Below are 21,034 nucleotides of genomic sequence, written 5' to 3'. Positions count from 1 at the left end.
GTTGGGGTACAAAAGGTTAATATATATAGAAAATATGTATCACTGTATCACTGTCATCCCATTGCCCATTGATTTTGCTCTAGTAGGCACCAATAATAGTCTCCATTGTGAGACTTGTAGTTACTGTTCTTGGCATATTGAATACACCACGGGTAGCTTGCCAGGCTTTGTTGTGAAGGCGGGATACTCGGTAGCTTGCTTGGCTCTCTGAGACGGAAGGAGAGATCAAACCCGGGTTGGCCTCTGCAAGGCCCTACCCGCTGTGCTATCGTGCCAACCCAGAAAATATGTATATACATAGTTGTAAATATTTTGAGAGAAATGTTGAGGTATTTCTTGAAGTTGAAAGTGATAACAATTTTAATCAGCTTTTTACTTTTTTATCACAGTATCTTGAGTGCATATATAATTGACAGAAATAGTTATATTAATGATAGATATCATAAAATATAGAAACTATGCATATATGATAATAGAATATGCATTTTAAACTCACACTTGCTTCTACTCCTGAGAAAGGATGTAGAAAGAGATAAACTCTAAAGAGAGAGTTTTTCAGTCAATTGATAATTGAATGCTATAAAAATAATTTATAATATAATTATGCTGCTTTAAATATTTTGTGTGTGCTGTTGTTCGCTTCTAACATATGCTCACATGTATATAATGTAGTGCAAAAATTTACAACCTGAGCTCAGAAACACATAGAGTAGTAAGTCAACTATTATAATTGTGAAGTCACAAATGTAAATTGTCACTGATTAACTACCTCCTTTGAGAAATCACTAGGATACTTTTCTATATTTTTTCAAAATATCTCTAGCTAATCTCAAGAACTTAAATATTTATATTATATTGAATAAATCATAATGATTGCAAGTAATTTTACTGGTAAATATTTCAAGTTTATCTTTAAGTTCAGCATCCACAAAAACCTGTAATTTGGGGGATGCTTAATATCTAATCATGACATATGTTCACTGAAACCTCTTATGCAGATAGAAGAGGAATCAGTTCTTATTCTCTGATGAGCTGGATTTTAGAAAAGTAACAGCTTCCACTCCATCTTGTCTTACTTTCTACCGGGTTCTTATTATTACCTAAAAACTTGCATATAGATTTTTTTTATATTATATATTTCTATTCGTTTAGAAAGTAGATCCAATAAAGGGAGATAGCGGGAGCATTCTAGGACTACACTAAATAATCTGTGACCCAATACAATACCCTGTCATGAACGCAGTGATCCAGGACAAACATTTTTTCTATTAATTTTGTACTGCACATGTATCAACATACCTGCTATAATATTGTCCAGCAGCGTGATAGGCATACAAAATATGCCGACCAGCAAATCACTTATTGCCAGGTTCAAGATGAAGAGATTAGTGACTGTATGCATATGTTTATTCCTCATTACAATAAAGCAAACCACTGTATTTCCCACCATGCACAGGAAGAAGATCAGAGAGTAGGAAATAATGAAGATGGCTGCCACTTGAGGGTCATGAAGGTAATAGTTCACATACGTTGTGTTGCCATCTGAGTACAAATACTGCTCTGTGTCATTGATACTCCACATTTCATACCAGTTTTGTGAAGAGTTTGAGACCCACTTCTCATCCATGATGCACCTAAATGAAGGAGACAACAAAGAAGAAATACAATCAAAAATCAGAAAAATAAATTATGTTCCAGAAATGTTTTAATGGTTTTTGTTGCCTTTAAAAAAATGTGTTCCAGAAAATTCTGAAGTTTACTGCCATCTTTTTTTCATTTTGTTTTGTTTTGTTTTGAAACCACATCTCTCATTGCTCAGAACTCCTGACTCTAAACTCAGGAGTTACTCCAGGAGATGCTTGGAGGGCCATATGGAGTCCTGAGATCAAACCCGGGTTAGTGGCATGCAAAGCAAACACCCTTCCACTGTATTATCATTCTGGCCCCTCTGTACCAGACTTTTAATGGAACATCTTTAAATGTAATTTTTAAATGTAATTTTGATTGGTCATCTATAGTAACTGGTACATTTCCCATGGAACCAGTAATAAGTAAGGTATTAAAATTGTTAGAATTTTGAGATGAAGAGCCAGTGTAGTTATAAGGTATTTGCCTTGCTCATTGCTGACTTGGGTTCAATTCTTGGCACCATAATGGTCCCCTGAGCAATTGCCAGGAGTGATTCTGAGCACAGAGCCAGGAGTAAACCCTGATTACAAATGAAACAAAAGTGAAATTATTAGAATTTTAACTAATTATGGCAGTCTGTGCCATCAGTAACAATTACTATTGCTCCAAAAACTGTATTTTGCTTTCTAGGTCATATCCTTAATATATTTATCAAATGGATCAACACAACATCATTAATTAAAATATTGTAGTGGAGAAACTAAATACACTCCATGTCAACTGCTTGGGACAGAAGCGTCTTTTCCACCTCATTTTTTAATATTTATAATTAATATATATTTAAATATTGGATATTGAATGCATAAGAGTGAGTAAAGCAAATTTAGGACAATGAGCACTTTTGGTGACAGAAAAATCTATGACTGTAAAAGGTACACAGTAAATATCCTGAGTATTAGTAAAATATCATTTTTTAAAGTTTTATGTGCGATATCACTATGAATTTCATTGTTTTTCTGCTTCTTTTACATGCTTAGGTATTTAAACATATTAAAAAAATGAATTGTTCTGGAAAAAAATCAACTTTTTATATAATCATTATGTTTAGGCTATATCTCCTTACTGTATTTAAACATTGATTTTATTTTCACCTTCTTTGAATAAATTTAATAAAATAAACATATTTTTGGAACCAGCATAAATTTTACTGTTTCTATTATTAGCTTTATAATTACATTTGTCAAGATAACATGAAAAACACAAAATGGAGAGCTTAATCTAAGAATTAGTTGCTATTTCCTCTCCATACTCAATTATATATAAAGATTTTGTATGCGTGGGCATAGATATGGTTATTATATTGAACTATATTAATAGTTTTATGGTAACATTTTCAATAATGGCCTTTCCAAACTTCTTCCGTTCCTCCTTCCTTCCCTTCTTTCCTTCTTTCCTCCCTCCTTCCCTCCCTCCCTCCCTCCCTCCCTCCCTCCCTCCTTCCTTCTTTCCTTCCTTCCTTCCTTCCTTCCTTCCTTCCTTCCTTCCTTCCTTCCTTCCTTCCTTCCTTCCTTCCTCCCTCCCTTCCTCCCTCCCTCCCTTCCTCCTTCTCTCCATCTTTTCTCCTCCATTTCTTCCTTCCTTCCACTTCACTCTATTGTACTCAGGGATACTGTTACTTGAACATAAAGTATATGTTGGGTACTTACAATTTATTCTTAGTTTAGTCTTTTATTTTGTTATTTTCACATTTATTCAAAAGGTGTTAAAATGACTAGTTGTGGAAAAACTAGTTATTCAAAATGAGTTGAAAGGAAATTATGAATTTTTTTATATTTTGTTTTATTTTCAAGATTCTAAAGGGAATGAGAAGGAACTAGAATCCCATAAGCAGTGCCATCAGGAAAACAATTCTCTGTATTCTCTTGGAAATAAAGGCCACACTAATATTCACTCATTCTTTCATTTATTCATCTATTCATTGAACACATATGTATTGTGTTGACGGTATGGGAAGTGCTATTAAAAGTATCGGATATACACAATGAACTAAACTAAGATTCAGCACTCATTATAGTTGTGAGTATTGTAATGATATACTGAAGATAGCTCATGGGAGCTTGAGAGATCCAATTGTGCACAATATGTGTTGCAGTAAAGCACAGTTATTAAAATGAATGAAAACATAAAGAAGTGTAACACATTATCTATTTAAAAAGCAAAATCTGACTAATATTAGAAAATATAAACTATATTAATAGTAGTTAGTTTGGGGGATTTGAATGGCTTGTGGGGTAAAGTTATGGGGTAGCTTTTGTGCTATTTTAGCTTATTTACTGTTTGAATCATTTAACAGTACAAATATGTGCATGCTATCCTTGAATAATTAAAATATGCGAGCAAAAGCAGTACCATGTATTATTCACAGTCACAAAATCCCAAGAAACCATTTGAAAATTACATTCATAAAACTTCTTGATCTCCTACAACAAACAGAAAATCTTATGCACAGTTTATTAACATACACACTGTATATTCATATTGTCTATTATATGAGTTTCAATCACCACTTATAGAATAACTTATTTTCTATTCACATATTACATTATGGTGACTAGTTACTCTCAGATGGAGCTTATTTATAACTGGAAATAGGCATAAAGGGAGGCCTCTAGGGAGCTGGAAATAAGATGTCCCTTCATCTGGATATAGATTACATAGGTATGTGCAGTTTTGAAAGATTCAGTGAATTGCACATTCATACATTCATACACATCTTTTGGAAAGGAAGGAGTTAAACTTCCTGACAATATTTAATGATGCCCTTGGGGGAAGATAAGATGGTGATGGCCCATTCTGTTTTCCTTATTAATGGGATAACTGGACCTCTAGAACAACAAATTACTTATAGTTAAAAGAAAACACTTAATGAAAATTCCTTAACAATATATACTTATTTGAAGTAAGTATTTATAATACAGATCCCCTGGAAAATAGATAACAATGAAAAACTCCATAACTATTTGAACCAGAGGCTATATATCAAACGATGAAAACAGAGCTTGATTTCTCCTGATATTAATAGGTTAACACTTCTCAGCCAGGTGCAGTATAGCCACTGTGGACCTCCAGAGAGCCACAGGTAAAAGTAACATAAATATGGGGCACATAGCACAAGAGCAGGTGGCCAAATGGTAGGACAGGATTGCCAGAGGGAGGAAACAAAGTCAAAAGCGAACAGCAGTCAGAAAAAATATTTGAGAAACACTTGTCTAAATAACTCTTTCCTGGATTTTTAATTGCCCTTTGTCTTTTGGAAGAGCTAGCATTTTCTTTAAAAAATTGTGAGAAATACAGGATTCAAGGAATCTATAAGAGAATAAATAAGAAAATGGATAAAGTTTTATTATTTATTTTCATTAGTTCCCCCTTTTAAAAACTTGTCTAAGGGAACCTGGAGACACTGGTGCTGGGAAATGTCCACTGGTGGAGGGATGGGTGTTGGAATGCTGTATGACTAAAACCTAATCACAAACAGCTTTGGAAGGGTCTATTGCACAGTGATTCAATAAATAAATAAACAAGCAAATATACATATATATAAAACTTGTTTGACCAATGTATGAAAATTAAATGTGAATGATCAAACATTCAATGAGGAGGTACATTTGAACTGAGTATGATATAACAGAATTACAAGATGCACAACTGGGAAAACAAGCTGAGATGTCATTATAAATTGGACTAATTTTCTAGTGAAAACAGTCACAGTTCACATTTTCATAGAATGGAAATTCAATCCATTTACTGTATTGTAGCACTGTAGCACTGTTGTCCCGTTGTTCATCGATTTGCTTGAGCGGGCACCAGTAAACGTCTCCATTGTGACTTGTTACTGTTTTTGGCATAGTGAATATGCCATGGGTAGTGCCAGGCTCTGCTGGGCAGGCAGGATACTCTCAGTAGCTTGCCGGGCTCTCCGAGAGGGACAGAGGAATCAAACCAGGGTCGGCTGAGTGCCGACCTACCCGCTGTGCTATTGCTCCAGTCCATTTATCAGAATTTATTTGAATTTGATGGCATAATTGACATAATCTTATGAGAGAGTAGGCAAACTTAAGAAACAATAAAAGTTAAGTCAGCACTATAAGTGACTGTGGCAAGATAATTCCTCTTCTGAGTCAAAAAGACAAGAAGAATTAGACTATAGTGACTCACATGCTATATAGAGAGATAGTGACAAACCCAGCTAAAGTTCAAGACAAATTTGTAAAAATTCTGGGAATTCCATGAACTGGAACAACTACAAGTATTACTGAAAAGATAAAAAAATATAAAGTTTTAAAGCATTGAGTAATAGTACAGCAGGTAGAGCACTTGCCTTGAATGAGATAGAGTTGGGTTTGATTTCCAGCATCCTATGTGCCTGCCTCCCACCCACACAACCCTGTCCAAAGTGATTCCTGAGTGCAGAGCCAGGAGTAAGCCCTGAGCACTGTCAAGTGTGCAAGCCCCCAATAACTTTTACAGAGTCCATCAATCAGATGGACTTTGAGACGAACTGGGTCTTGGAGACAAACTGGGCTTATATTACGTTTGGATAACAGTTTTTTATTTTTTCAGTTAAGAATCTTGTTGACTTCTACTTACAAATTCACCAGAAATCTCACTAAATGGTGTAAGCAGACTTAAAGAATTGAGGAGACTAGTAGTGTAGGAAGTTCTACTAGAAAGTCATGAATAGAAGCTCAGCTAATGAATAGAAGCTCAGATAATAATGCATATATAAATATAATTCATATACCTCAATGTAGACAGGCTGGAGACATTAGCAGAAATGAAATTTTATAGGGCAGTGATCAGCTCTTGAGGTTTGAGCACAAAAGCGTCCAAGACAACTGTTCCTAATTCACATTATAAGGACAGTTGAGAGCTTGTTACTAATTATTGGTTCAACCTCCCCCAATACATAAGAGCACTAATTAATTCTGAGGTTAGGAATACAAATCGTGTTTTGAGTTGGTATCAGAGACACACATATACATCATGCAGCCCAGGAAAAATACACTCACAAGTTGAAAACCAAAGAGCACAAACCAAGAGACAGTGAAGATGTGAACGGAGGGGAATTTCTGGGAACAGTTGCTTCACTTCCTGTAAAGCTGATGATAAAATCTACAGACAAGATGAAATCTCTGAGCTGCTGTGATGGAGTGTGTGTTTCAGGCACTTTCCCCAACTACAGCAAAGGGAGATGAGTGCTCCCCAGTGAGAGCTTCTGGCTTGGGTCAGCTTCCTATTGAGCATGAGCAGCAATCCACAGTGCAGATAGGAAGCTGTTGAGAAGACAAGCATTAGTCTACATGGTGAACTGGGATGATGTTATGTAAATACTGTTCATTTGTAGCATTTGGCTTTACTGAGTAGTCCTGGATACAGATATCCACATTTGAAATTTTCCTGTGAGAATTTAGAGGAAGGTTTAAAAAGTGCCACATGCATAACTTCTAGAAATAACTCATTGTTGCTCAGAAAGCAGATGCCTTATCCAAATGTCTAGCGTTCATTTATCTTGTTCATAAAGTGGGCAGGTGTGAGGCACTTAGGCCACGCATGACATGCCAGTGAAACAGAACACTGCAGGCTAATGCTCCCAGGAATCACAAACAACCCTTCTCTTAGTCCCCTTGAGCTAGCATATTGGAATACCAGAGCACTGATGAGAGTATAGCAGGTAAGGCATATGGTTGGTATGTGGCTGACCTGGGTTCAATACTAGCAACTGATACAGTCCCCCGAGCACCACCAGCAGTGATCTCTGAGAACAGACCAGACAGAGGAGTAAGTAAGCTCTGAGCACAGCCACGTGTGGCTCCCAAACCACCTTCCTCACAAAAATAAAGAATACTTGTCACATCCACACCTCAAAGCTGCCTCCCAGTTGAAAAGCTACTCCAGCTTTACTATCCCGAAAAAAAAATTATCAAATGCTCTCAACAAATACCATGGCCTCTCAGCAGCTGTATCGCAAATCATAATGCATAAAAGAAAAAGGAGAGAGGGAGCAAGAAGGAAAGTGCCTCCCATAGAGGGAGGCTGGGAGTAGGGCATAGAGGGTTGGGGGACGGTGTGGGGAAATGGGGAGCACTGGTGGTAGACAAAGTACACTGGTGGAGGGGTGAGTGCTGGATTATTGTATGACTGAAACCCAATTATGAACAGCTTTGTAATGGTCTATCGCGGATATTCAGTTAAAAAATTGCAAAAAAAAAAATAATGTGGAGTTCATGCCAGTTCAATCAGCTTGATAAATGGCTGAATAGATAGCAGTACTCCTACATTTAAAAAATAAATAAATAAACAAACAAACAAACAAATAAAGAATACCGGAGACTAGTTATCTCATGAACCTCAGAGTTCTTTTTGTCTACTATATTTCTATCAATGCACCACTGGGTTTGGTCTGTCTGCTGAGAGCCTTCTTTGTGACATCTTCTCACTGCAATGTCAAATGATAAAAGAGATGAGGGGACATCCTGGACCTTGATTTTTTATAAGGAACAACTAATCTCATTTGTTATGGGCCTATCCTCATGATCTAAAATAGTCTAAATTTCCAACTTCTCAATGCCACACCTTTGGGAATTACTCTTTCCATGTATAAATTTGAGAAGAACAAAATATTGAGGAACGTGATTACACTAATTTATACCAGTATTAACCTGTATTAAACTAGTTTTCATATACATTGTTTAGTTTTTTTTTGGGGGGGGGCATACCCGGCAATGCTCATAGGGTTATTCCCGGCTCTACATACCACAATTACTCTTGGCAGTGCTCAGGGGACCATAGGGGATGATAGGGATTGAACCCAGGTAAGCCTTGTGTGAGGCAAGCACCCTACCTGCTGTACTAATCTCTCTGGCCCCACATTGTTTATCTTGTAATAAGTAACATAGAATAAAATCAAAATATAGGAGTAAAATTTACCCATTTTGTCTTTTGTTTTTCTATTACACACAGCTGTCCTGGTTCTCTGCTCAGGGATCACTTCCCGTGGTGCTGGATGGAGAAGGATATGTGGTCCAGGGAAGCAAACCAGGGTTGGCTGCATGTAAGGCAAGTGCCTTATCCTTTCACTATCTCCTATCTCTGGCCCGATTTATAGAACTTTTAATAAACCCTTCATCTGACTACAGAAGCCCTACCACAGTTGTCTACCAGTCCATGTAGTCTATGTAGCCAAAGTAACGTCTGAAGAATTGCTATCTCTTAATTTGCATTTTCTCTATCCAAAATGCATCCTTACCTTGAATTTTCTGAATTATTATTAGAATTTTGACCCCAAACTTCAAAATATATTTTTCTTGTGCAACCAGGATGTTGTAAATTACCAGCTAGCCATCAAAAAACACGTATCTCATATTACTTTAAATATAAATTTTCCTCCACTAAGAATAGCCCACCTGCCAAGATGTCCTAAAGATCAGAATTTGCAAGGAGAGAATGAGAAAGTAGCCCAGTAGAATTTAGTTATCTTCTTTCTCCTCGCAGCCCTATTTTATCTGAAAAATAAAGTTTTCTTTCTGTCCATGCTGTGGTGATACTTCATTTTTGTCAACTTTTCCTGGGACCTGAGAGATAGTGCCAGGAGATAAGGCACTAGACTTGCACGAGGCTGTGGTGACTGCAATCTGATTCCACGCCGGACCCTCCACAGGTTGCTCTGAGGTGCACAGAGCCAGGAAGAGTCCGTGAACACTGCCAGGTGTGGCCTTAACAAGCCCCATCACTCCCCAAACAACAATAACAAACCACTAACTTTGGATAATTGTTTTAAGAAATCATTGAAACGGATGTTTATTTCTTCCTTCTCCACTGCCCGCCCCAACTCCAAAACACAGTCCTTCAAAGCTAAAAGTCAACTGCATACATCCTAGTGGTGTTCCTGGTTTTTTGCAGATGTAAGATTTTCATCCTGTTCTTGGATATTATTTATATATGTGATTTTTATTTTGGAAATTACAGTGGTATTAAAAGTAACACATGAAGATATGTACTTCAAGAATCAAAAAAGGTTGAAAAGAGATCCGAATATCAAAAATACGACAGGAAGATTTTGCTTGTTTGTTTTGAGGCCAACTCTGCAGCGTGGTGCTCAGGGCCCCCTTTAGGCTCTGCAACCAGAAATTACTCTTAGTGGGCTACAGGGTGCTGGGGATTGAACTGGGTTGGCGAAATGCAAGCCAACTTCAGTACAGTACCTTAACTGCTGTATGATTTCCCAGGCCCCAAGGTTTTTGGGTTTTTTTTTTTAATAAAGTACATGGCACAAATATAACTACCATGGCTGATTTTTATCTACCAATGCAATGTCTCTCAGTATAACTTGGAAAAAAGATCTTTGGAAGCAGAATCAGCCAGATGAAGCAAATTACAGTATATTCTGAAATAATATACCTAGAGATTACCAGAAGCTATGTATCATTTTGGAGATTCTGGATTTATTTTCTTGTTAGTAAGTATTCGCAAATTAACTTCATGATTATTAAAGTTTCATCCATTTTGTACTATTTATCCATTAAAAGAGGGAAAACTTAAATGATAAAAAGATATAGAAATATTATCTATAACAATTGTATTTTCTTTACATTATACGACAAAATAAGAAGTATATGAATAAATAAATGATAAAATAAATATACCATCTCAGGAATGATCCCTGAGCACAGAGTCAGGAGTAAGCCCTGAGCACTGCAGGAATCACCCCAAACAAACAAACAGTACAAAAACAAAAACAGAAGAATATATGTCTATGTAAATTTTCTTAGAATTCATCATCCTTTAAATGTAAATCCCACAAATTTTCATTATGCTAATAATGAATGATATAAGTAAACAAAAATAGATTGCTGTAGAAATAGTTAAACAAGCAATTCAGGGGCTGCAGCAATAATACAGCAGATAGGGCATTTGCCTTGCACGTGGCCAACCCGGGTTCAATCCCCGGCATCCCATATGGTCCCCCAAGCACCGCCAGAAGTAATTCCTGAGTGCAGAGCCAGGAGTAATCCCTGAATATCGCCAGGTGTGACCCAAAAAGAAAAAAAATAAGCAATTCAATTTGCAAATTAAGTAGGTTGTTCAAAAAAATCACTCACTCATTACCTAATTGATTAATGGCCAACCCTTTTTAAAAAAGGTTGAAAAACTTGTGACATATGACTTTCAATGCAGGGCTGGAGCAATAGCACAGCGGGTAGGGCATTTACCTTCCACGAGGCTGACCTGGGTTCAATTCCCAGCATCCCATATGGTCACTTGAGCACCACCAGGAGTAATTCCTGAGTGCAGAGCCAGGAATAATCCCTGTGCATTGCCAGGTGTGACCCAAAAAGCAAAAACAAAAAACCAAAACTGTGTTATCTATCATCTAAAAAACAAAAAACAAAACACTACCCACTATGGGCCAGTGGAATTTCTTTTTGCATGTTAATTTGTTTTGATTCTTTTCCCAGTCCATTAGCAACAGTGGCAAACACCCAGGCTTTTAGTAAAGTAATTCACAGACTCTCTAGTGGGTATTAATCATCGAACAAATTGCTATGAACTGTAATTCAGGTTTTTCAGCATTCAGAGATGAGTGAATGTTAAAAACTGAACTCTCACAAAATGCCATGTAATTCAGGGCACACGCCATACCTCAAACCAAACATGTACATAACATTAAATAATGGTGGATGGAACTTCCTCTCAATTACGGTATTTCTGATGGACTCTAATTATTTTAGTACTAAAAAAAAGTTTGATTTCCTTCTTCTCATTATGTTTATGGGGAAATTTCAGACTTGTATAAATATTCAGCAATTTTGGGGTGAGTGAGATTGGAGTCACACCTGGCAGTGCTCAGAGATTACTCCTGGCTCTGTGACCAGGGATCACTCTCGGAAGGGCAGAGATCAGTAAGCACTATAGGGCATCAAATTGTGTCAGTCTCATGCAAGGGAAGCACCATACCCGCTGTACTATCTCTCCAGTCCTTAGCAATTTTCAAATTAAGTATCTGGGGCAAGATTAATGAATAGTTTTGTCATCTACAAGATATATTTTTGTGTTACCACAAACTCATTTTTAAGCACTATGTCTTTTTACACTTTTATATTCAACTCAATTTCTAAAAACAATCACTTTCCTATTTATTTTGCATTAGCAGTAAACTAGCTAGTATCATTCTTTAGGGGGAGCCATTATTGAAAAACAGCATATACTAAGAATGTATTTTTAAGTATTATGCCTACTAAACAGAAAACAATCCATTTATTTCAGAATTTTTCTCTATATGTATATTTCCAGGATGTCCTGAATGTAGACCTAATTTTTAATATTTAAATGTTAAGCTCAATTAAGGAATATTTAGCAATAATGTTTTCTAATTTGCATGATTAGAGTGTGAGGTAGACAGATGACAATAACAGCTGAGAATAATGCCACTTGCCTACATTTAGACTGAGTTGCTAATGACATCCGTATTCTGGACCACCAGAGCCCTACTTAGAGGCTTATAAAAATCCTAAAGTAAAAACCCTAATTAGTAAAAATCCTAAAGATTTTGCAGCAGAGAAGCAGCCCTGTGCCACATCTGCAAAAGAAAATGATTCGGCCGGCCCAGACTTCCTAGGTAGACTGGTTCAGGCTGGGGACTCTGAGACTTTCTCTGAATGGGGGAAGATTCCCCTTTCTGCCCAAAGGCACCGCCACCCACATGCACGCCTGACAGCCTTGCCCAGAGATGCAAGTGAGTTCCACGAAACTGCCAAGCCACCAAATTGTTCCAGATCTACAGCTCCTGGACTGTGCATCAGCGTCTGATATTTCAGAATTTCCTAGCACCATCAGCCCAGTAGGATCCCAGCAGACCTGGTTGGAAAGTTGCAAGGCAGACCACCGAGCTCAAGGAGCCGAAACAATAGCACAGAAGGTTCAACTAGCACTCAGCAGCAGAAACATCATTCTGAGTAGAACAACGATCACAAATGGACTAGTATTGACTCCTGGTTTGATATTCCACTTGCCTTTGTATTTTAACAAACAAAAGGAAGTAAATCTGTGCCTGAAAGGGGCAGGCCTGGTGTGGTGGGTGGGAAACCATGGACGTTGGTGCAGAGAAGGGCACACTGGTAGTGAAACTTGTGTTGGAACCTTTGAGGCCTGAAATAACTGGCATGAGCAACTTGGTAAATCACAATGTTAAAACAAACATTTTTTTACAGGAGAATCTCGCATGGCAGAGCCTGGCAAGTTGTCCATGGTATATTCAATATGCCAAAAACAGTAACAACAATGGGCCTCATTCCCCTGACCCTGAACAAGACAGGGACGAATGGAGACATTACTGGCACCTGCTCGAGCAAATCGATGAACAACGGGATGATAGTGATATAATGATAAAGTGATTTTTTTTCAAAAAAAAAGACTCAAAAACTGAAATCTACTCCATATTCCAATGCAAAAGAGGTAAAAATCTTTGTATCCTATGTATACTGCATTATGAACTATTTTATTTATTTACTTATTTATTTATGGGGGAGAGGGTGGCTGTAATTGGACTTACTCTTGGCAGTGCTCATGGGACAATATGGTGTACCTGGATCAAATTCACATTGACCCAGTGACCAGTGACCAGCGTAGAAGATCCCAGACATTTTTTTAAAAAAGATAACTTTTGATGTCTGACTACAACACACATACAACACACACACACACACACACACACACACACACACACACACACATGACACCCTCCTACCTCTATTCTGTGGCTGAATTCTGAAATGCAAACTAAAATTTTGAAGCAAATTTCTGTATAGTTCAAGTTCTTCAAAAAATATCTGAACTTCCAAGTTTTCAGTTCTTAATGCTTCATAAATTTTCCAAGTTTCTAAATCATTCTCAGTAGTTGATGCATCATATATTTTCAGTATCATCACCATCTAAATTCCCACATACTTTAACCTCAAACATGAAAAACCACTTGTAGTTTTTCACTTGCAAAAGCTGTTTCCTGCTCTTCTGTGGAACTGAGAGAAGAGAGCAAACAAAATGAACTAAATTATTATAGAACATAGTAAAAATCATCTTATTTCAATAGAAAGAGACTTGAACTTTGAAGAAGAAATAATCTGATTCACATTTTTAAGCAGAGTTTACTTTTTTCTTTGAATTGTGTGTGAAATGAATCAGGAAGTTGAAAGGTACAGGATTAGAAGCAGGAAATTCTGTTAAAAAGAAATTTCAGTTCACAGAGAAGTGGCTAATAACTTAGTATACATTACAACAGAGCATATGCAGAGGAGATGGTTGGTGATCATTGCTGATGACAAACTATTTGCCAGTGGACTGGAGAGAAAGAGAGCAGGCAAACACACTCTAGGTTTGAACATGGAGCTGGGTGGGAGGTAGTAACATTAATTTAAATTAGGAAGTCATGCTGCTTGAAACTGTTCTTTTAGAACAAAAAGGAAAATAACAAGTGTTTATTTAACTTTGTGAGTTGAGAGCCCAGAGGACAGCAAATATGATAACTGGGAAATTGTTAGCATAGTTATGGTATTTTAAGCTTTGGAAGCTAATGATATCATACCTGGAAGAGGATAGATAGGAAGGAGAGAGGGTCAAAGCCAGGCCCCCCAGTATGTCCAGTTCAGGCACAGATAGTCAAATCAGCATAGAAAACCAGGAAGGGGTACTTTACTTAATGAGGAAATAAAAAAAAAAAACCAAGGGGTGTTAATGTTCCTGAACCTGACATGGAAAAGAAACTACTTCCCAAAGGAGAATCTCAATTATTTTAATATTGAAATGCTGGTAAAAAAAAACCAAGAGTCGTCATTGTTTTTAGCAAAACTGGTGAACTAAACCTAGTTATCTTTGCTACAGTGAGTAAAAAGAAAGCCCCACTGAGATAATTAAGGAATGATTCAAAGGGAAGGTAATTCCCTTCCTTCTCAATTCTTCATTTGGATTGAAGCCTTTTAATCTTTTTGCTAAATTCTTATTCCTCGAAGACAACTGTTTTGGAAAAAGTGATTTTGAAAGTGATCCCATGCAAATGTCTCTATATCAATCTCTCTTCCCTGGGAAATTTGCACCCTTATTAAAGTTGCATCAGGAGTTCATTTACTTTCCAAATATGCGCATCTATTTATTACTGTATCAGATTAAACTCATCCACTAAGTCGGATTAGTTCCAAGTCTCTAGTCTCAAATTGTAGGTGACATTTTAAAATACACTCCTACTTCCAACCAAGTTTCTGACTTTGCTTAATGTTAATAGGAACACCCCTATGTGGGCAAAAGAAACATGTATATACATAGTAGTGGCATGGAGGAAAAGTGGGCAAAGAAAAATGTCACATTCACCCACTTTCCACAACAAAATTTCCTGTCTCTTTTTTTCTAAATTTTTTAGAGATGGAGAGTCAGATATCTCTAGAAAGAATTACTATGTCAGTTTTCAGTCACGTCTTTATGTTCTTGTTTGGAGGTATACTGTTGGGGTTTAGTCATTGAAAAAGAAACATGGGGTACAGGGCTTATTATAGGAATTATACCTGACAGCAACATTCAACAATTTTTTTTCTGTAGAGACAGAGTAAATAAATTTGGTATTGTGCGTCAAATGAAATATCATAGCTACTCAACTTTGCTGAAAACAGTCATTGACTAAACACTAAAATAAAATAGCAAGAGTTATGCTCTAATAGAACTTTATTGTAAACACACACACACAGAGAAATGGACTGTTGGTAATCTTTCCGTCTCTGCTTTGCATTAGAATGGGAGTTGCTAGTGAAGTAGGGGGTCACAGATTAGCCACCAGACACTTATCCTGAAAGTCCCATACAGAGGTACAGAGGTATTGCCCTGGAATTTTAAGGGACTGCTTGGGAGTCAGGCAGGTTGAACTGCTTTACAGGAATGCCACAAAGGGAGCTGAAAAATCACTGGCAAGGCATTATCTCACTAGGGCTACTACCTCCTTGTCTGCAGGGTCTGCAGGTAAAACCAATTTAAAGTAGGACAGAGAGATTAAAGAAAAGCTGAGTACTTCTTACTGTCTATCAGCCTTAGTCCTTCCAAGAGTAATAACTGCAGCTTCCTTTATGCTTTCTAATTTCTGAAGATTTCTTTTATCCAAGTCTAAGCTGGCAATAGAGAGGCTAAGGAGGTTCTAGTTCTCAGCTTTGCGTAACTGGAAGCAAAAAAATATTGGCACTCTCTCTGTTTGGACTGTAGAGAAAATTGAGACTGAAAGATTCTTACTTTAGCATAATGTGCAACAGAAAGGTAGCTTACCTGTATTCCATAAGAGCCTCAGACCCCAGAAACATAGAAATATTTATATAGTTTGCCTTTACTTACCCCAGAAACATTTAAATGTGATTTGTAGTCATTTACTTCTCTGAGAATGATGTTATTCACCTCTTACTGACACCCTCCAGTTAACTAATTAACTTTCTAGTATTTCCCCCAAGTACTGTCTACATCCTGGTACAGGCATTAAGATAATATGTTTGTGAACATCTAAGATTCTGGGAAAGACTTTTCAGTATAACTTCAAAAGGAATGAATATCAGACTCTTGGAAATATCTTTAGTTTGTGAACGTTAGATAGACTGGACTGACTTCTAAAGAGATTCACTTACATACCATAGATCTAGGGTACAGTTTCTATTCAAGTTTAGAAGACTTCTTTTACTCAGGAGGGAGATAAGTAAGTGAAATACGTATCAAGTATTTCATAGTTTCAGTCATCACAGTAATACACTATGTTTCCTCAAATCTAATGTATCATACAATTTAAGATGAAAACTTATTTTAAATAAATTATTTTTAAAAAGTTATTTTAAATAACTTATTTTAAATAAGCACAGCAGGTAGGCATTTGCCTTGCACATAGGTTCAATTCCTCTGCCCCTCTTGGAGAGCGCAGTAAGCTACTGAGAGTATCTTGCCCGCCCAGCAGAGTCTAGCTACCTATGGCGTATTCGATATGCCAAAATAGTAACAACAAGTCTCACAATTAAGATGTTACCGGTGCCTGCTCAAGCAAATCGATAAGTAACAGAATTACAGTGATACAGTGATACTGCCAAGAAAATAATATTTACAGGTGAACAGGTTTTTTCCTATAATTTTATTTTCAACCTACTAATAGTAAAAAATTAGAATTATTTAGGCAGAGAAATAACATTGTCTAAGTAGCTAAGACTATTTGTCCAGGTGCCAAAGTGCAGTAGGTACATTTGCTTTGCAACATGTCAACCCCGGGTTTGATCCCTGGCACCACTTATGGTCCTCAGATGTGGTACAAAAACAAAAAAATAAAAGACTGTTTGTCCAGGGTCTAGGGAGAGCTCATTGAAATGTGCCTGGCATGCATGAAGACCCAAATTTGATGCCTGATATTGTATGGTCCCCTTTATACCTTCACAGGTACCCCTGAGGACCCAATGTTGAACCAACTGACCTGTATAACCAGATGAATATCTGTGGGTGGGGTTTCCTTACGCCCCAGGAGCACTCTTGGTAGTTTCCCTTCAAAGGAATATTTTGACAGCTTTGCCAATGGCAACTATATTATGATTCTCATCTTATTGACAATAATTATTAGACATCACCAGATCACAGTCCTTTATAGATATTATTTATGAATATCACTGTATCACTGTCATCCCATTTTTCATTGATTTGCTCAAGCAGGTGCCAGTAATGTCTTCATTTGTCCCTGTCATGTGCTAGTGTAGCCCAATGGCATCTGCTCGTTCTAGGAATACGAAGAGCACATTGTTGTTACTGTTTTTGGAATATCAAATATGTCACAAGTAGCTTGCCAGGTTCTGCCATGCAGGAAAATAATAATAAAATTAAAAATAAAATTAAAAATAAAGAGGTTGTGCGGCCACAAATGTGGCCGTGTGCGCCAGGAAAATGCATCCGTCTCTTCTGGGAGCTTTGTTTTATAGTCTCTGGATTTTGGCCTCACCCATGAAGGAAACAACAGAGGAACCCAGGTATGTGGGACTCGTGGCTGAGATCTCCGAGCTTGCTCAGATCGAGATGGGGCCTCCTCCACCCAGATCCCCAGTTTTCCAGTAGCTTGGACCCACAAACTCCCTCTAGTGCCATGTAATCTGATCAATGGCCAAAATCCAGAGATTATAAAACAACTTATGAATAAGAATGGGAAAATATAGTGTATTAAAAAGTCATCCTTGAGAATAAAATAGGTGTAAATGTTTACTAGAAATTAAAGTATGAATGAAAAATTATTTACATTGTAAAATTGTAATCCAAAAAAAAGGAAAACTAATCTGATCAAGGTGAATCTACCTGTATATTCTGAATTAATTCAACTAAAATCTCAATCAGTTATGTAAGTGTGTGATTCTTCTCCAGCAAAATCAGGCTACTCTGTCTAGGCATAGATTAGAACTTTATTCAGAGTTTATAACAAGAGAATAAGACATGTTAGATGTATTTTTCCCTATTATTTTCCCTAAGCACAACTAAAATCCCCAGACACTGCATAGAATAACTATAAGAAGATCCTGAATTATGAAGGAAAAAAGAAAGACCATGTAGGAAGTATGTTCCCACAACCACCAAATACTTTACTTCCTGAGTGCATGAGCCAGGAGTAACCAAGATTACAAATATTTTCTTTCTTCCAGATATTTTATTGTATGAAGCTTTACATTTAGATCCATGATCTATTTTGAGTTAATTTCTACTACAAGTATAAAAGTATAGATTGCGGTTATTTGCAGCACTATTTGATGAAATATTATATTAGGCATTTTAATGCAATTGAAGAACTGCTTGAGTAATGTGCTAAAATAAACTAATTGGGTAGAAGAACATTTCCTGAAACAAAACTTTCATGATTCTGTGGTAACAATAAAACCAAAAATCAATGTACCATTTTCAACAATAAATTTTCAAGAAAGGGATCAAGAAACCTAAAAATCACAATTAGTTCCCTGCATTTTTCTGACAACACCAAGGAAAAAAATAAGAAGAAGAAAGTGAACCAGAAACCAAAGTTATTAATGAGTAAGTGAGATCACATAGAAGTGTAAAGAAGGTTAATAAAAGGTCTTGTCCTAGGGCATGATCCTTATTTCAATTAGCCTACATTCATTAAATACTGTGGGCATCGTAGAATAATGGAATAAAATAAAGAACTTAGAAATTGATGTATACACAATTATAGCCAACTGATCTTTGACAAAAGGGTAATTTAAATAGAGTTGTGATCAGTGAGTTATCTTCTTATACCACAGAGACTGGCACACATCAAAAAGAACAAGAGGGGCTGGAGAGATAGCACAGTGGATAGGGTGTTTGCCTTACACAAGGCCGACCGGGTTGATTTCCAGAATCCCATATGGTCCCCCAATCACAGTCAGGAGTAATTCCTGAGTGCATGAGCCAGGAGTAACCCTGTGCTATACCTAGTGGTGCTCAGGAATTACTCCTGACTCTGTGCTCTTGGATCCTTCTGACACACTCAGGGTACCACACGTGCCAGGGAATGGGCACAGGTTGGCTGCATAGAGGGCAATGGCTTACACACTGTACTATCGCTCTGGCCTTTCTCTATATTACTTCTTAAAATTGCATGTGAATCTATAGCTACTGAAAAATAAAGTTTTCTTTAAAAGATAGAGAGAAATTACTGAATCTTATTCATTCTTTTAGCTACAAAGGAAAAAATTGATTTCAAATGCTGTGTAATAATCTTAGAAAACTATAATGGTTTTACACATTCAGGTTTTCACTTTGAAATAAAATAAATGACCAGTTATTCAGCACAAATAATTATAAACAATCACAAATAAGCAACTGCAGCTAAGAAATAAGAACAAATTTTCAGATCATGTTTTAATGCTTAATAAAACAGTTGAATATTAAAGAAGTTCACAAAGTGAAAACATTTCTTATGGGATATATATTAACAAATACATTAATGATTGATTATAAGGGATTCTATTCTACTATTTCCTAACTTATGCACTTTTAAAATATAAGAGAGGCCATGTAGTTGCTGTAACATCTAAATAATATACACAAAATATAAATGATTCTTAAACTCCCTAGGTGGAGACCAAAAACCAAACCTTATCTCAGTAAAGTTTCTTCTGAGTCAAAACTACTTTTAACAAAATCATGTCAGTTAATATTGGCTACAAAGAACTAAAATATGCAACAACTGTTATAGCATAATAGACAAATGGGGTCAAGTGAAAATTAAAGCCTTATAGGAAGTTCTACTTAAAAATCAGGACACATCTGTGCGAGACTAGACGGTTCATGATGAAGCTTGCTCTGAGTAAGCCCCTTCAAGTGAGGGCTGGGAGTGGCTTCGTGTCAAAATCTATACGTTTACAGTTTCAGTTAAAAACTGGCCAAATGAATGACCTTTCAGGCATGCTGGCTAATAATCATAATCAACCTCATTTGATTTATTTTTTCAGTGAAACACAATAGTTTTTTGGTTTTTTTTTAAATTTATTTATTTTTAATTAGTGAATCACCGTGAGGGTACAGTTACAGATTTATACACTTTTGTGCTTATGCTTCCCTCATACAAAGTTCGAGAACTCATCCCTTCACCAGTGCCCATTCTCCACCACCAGTAAACCCAGCATCCCTCCCACCCTCCCCAATCCCATCTCCCCCCACCCCACCCTGCCACTGTGGCAGGGCATTCCCTTCTGTTCTCTCTCTCTATTTAGCTGTTGTGGTTTGCAATAAAGGTGTTGAGTGGCCACTGTGCTCAGTCTCTAGCCCTCATTCAGCCCAAAACTCCCTTCCCCCGCATGGCCTTCGACTACATTATAGTTGGTGATCCCTTCTCTGAGTTGCCCTTTACCCAGAATGTGAGGCCAGCCTCCAAGCCATGGAGTCAACCTCCTGGTACTTATTTCTACAATTCTTGGGTGTTAGTCTCCCACTCTGTTATTCTATATACCATAGATGAGTGCAATCTTTCTATGTCTGTCTCTCTCTTTCTGACTCATTTCACTCAGCATGAGACTTTTCATGCCGATCCACTTAAATACAAAATTCGTGACCTCCTTTTTTCTAACAGCTGCATAGTATTCCATTGTATAGATGTACCAAAGTTTCCTTGACCAGTCATCCGTTCTAGGGCATTCGGGTTTTTTCCAGATTCTGGCTATTGTAAACAGTGCTGCGATGAACATACATGTGCAGATGTCATTTCGATTATACTTTTTTGCCTCTCTGGGATATATTCTCAGCAGTGGTATTGCTGGGTCAAATGGGAGCTCAATATCTAATTTTTTGAGAATTGTCCATATTGTTTTCTAGAAGGGCTGAA

At 37.0% G+C, this 21,034-nt stretch overlaps 1 protein-coding gene across 1 annotated transcript in view; it reads right to left on the bottom strand.

The window, feature by feature from the left end:
• Positions 1-21,034, bottom strand: part of NPFFR2 (neuropeptide FF receptor 2) — a 44,928-nt gene that overhangs the window by 5,193 nt on the left and 18,701 nt on the right. Inside the window, exon 2 of the mRNA XM_004617909.2 lies at positions 1,300-1,634. Coding sequence (XP_004617966.2) covers positions 1,300-1,627 — 328 coding nt within the window. The 5' untranslated portion in view covers positions 1,628-1,634. The remainder of the gene's footprint in view (positions 1-1,299; positions 1,635-21,034) is intronic.

This window comes from Sorex araneus, chromosome 5 (assembly GCF_027595985.1).
Source record: "Sorex araneus isolate mSorAra2 chromosome 5, mSorAra2.pri, whole genome shotgun sequence".
Classification (NCBI taxonomy): domain Eukaryota; kingdom Metazoa; phylum Chordata; class Mammalia; order Eulipotyphla; family Soricidae; genus Sorex; species Sorex araneus.
The sequence above is the reverse complement of the archived record's forward strand: the minus strand, read 5'-3'. Positions and strand labels throughout refer to the sequence as shown.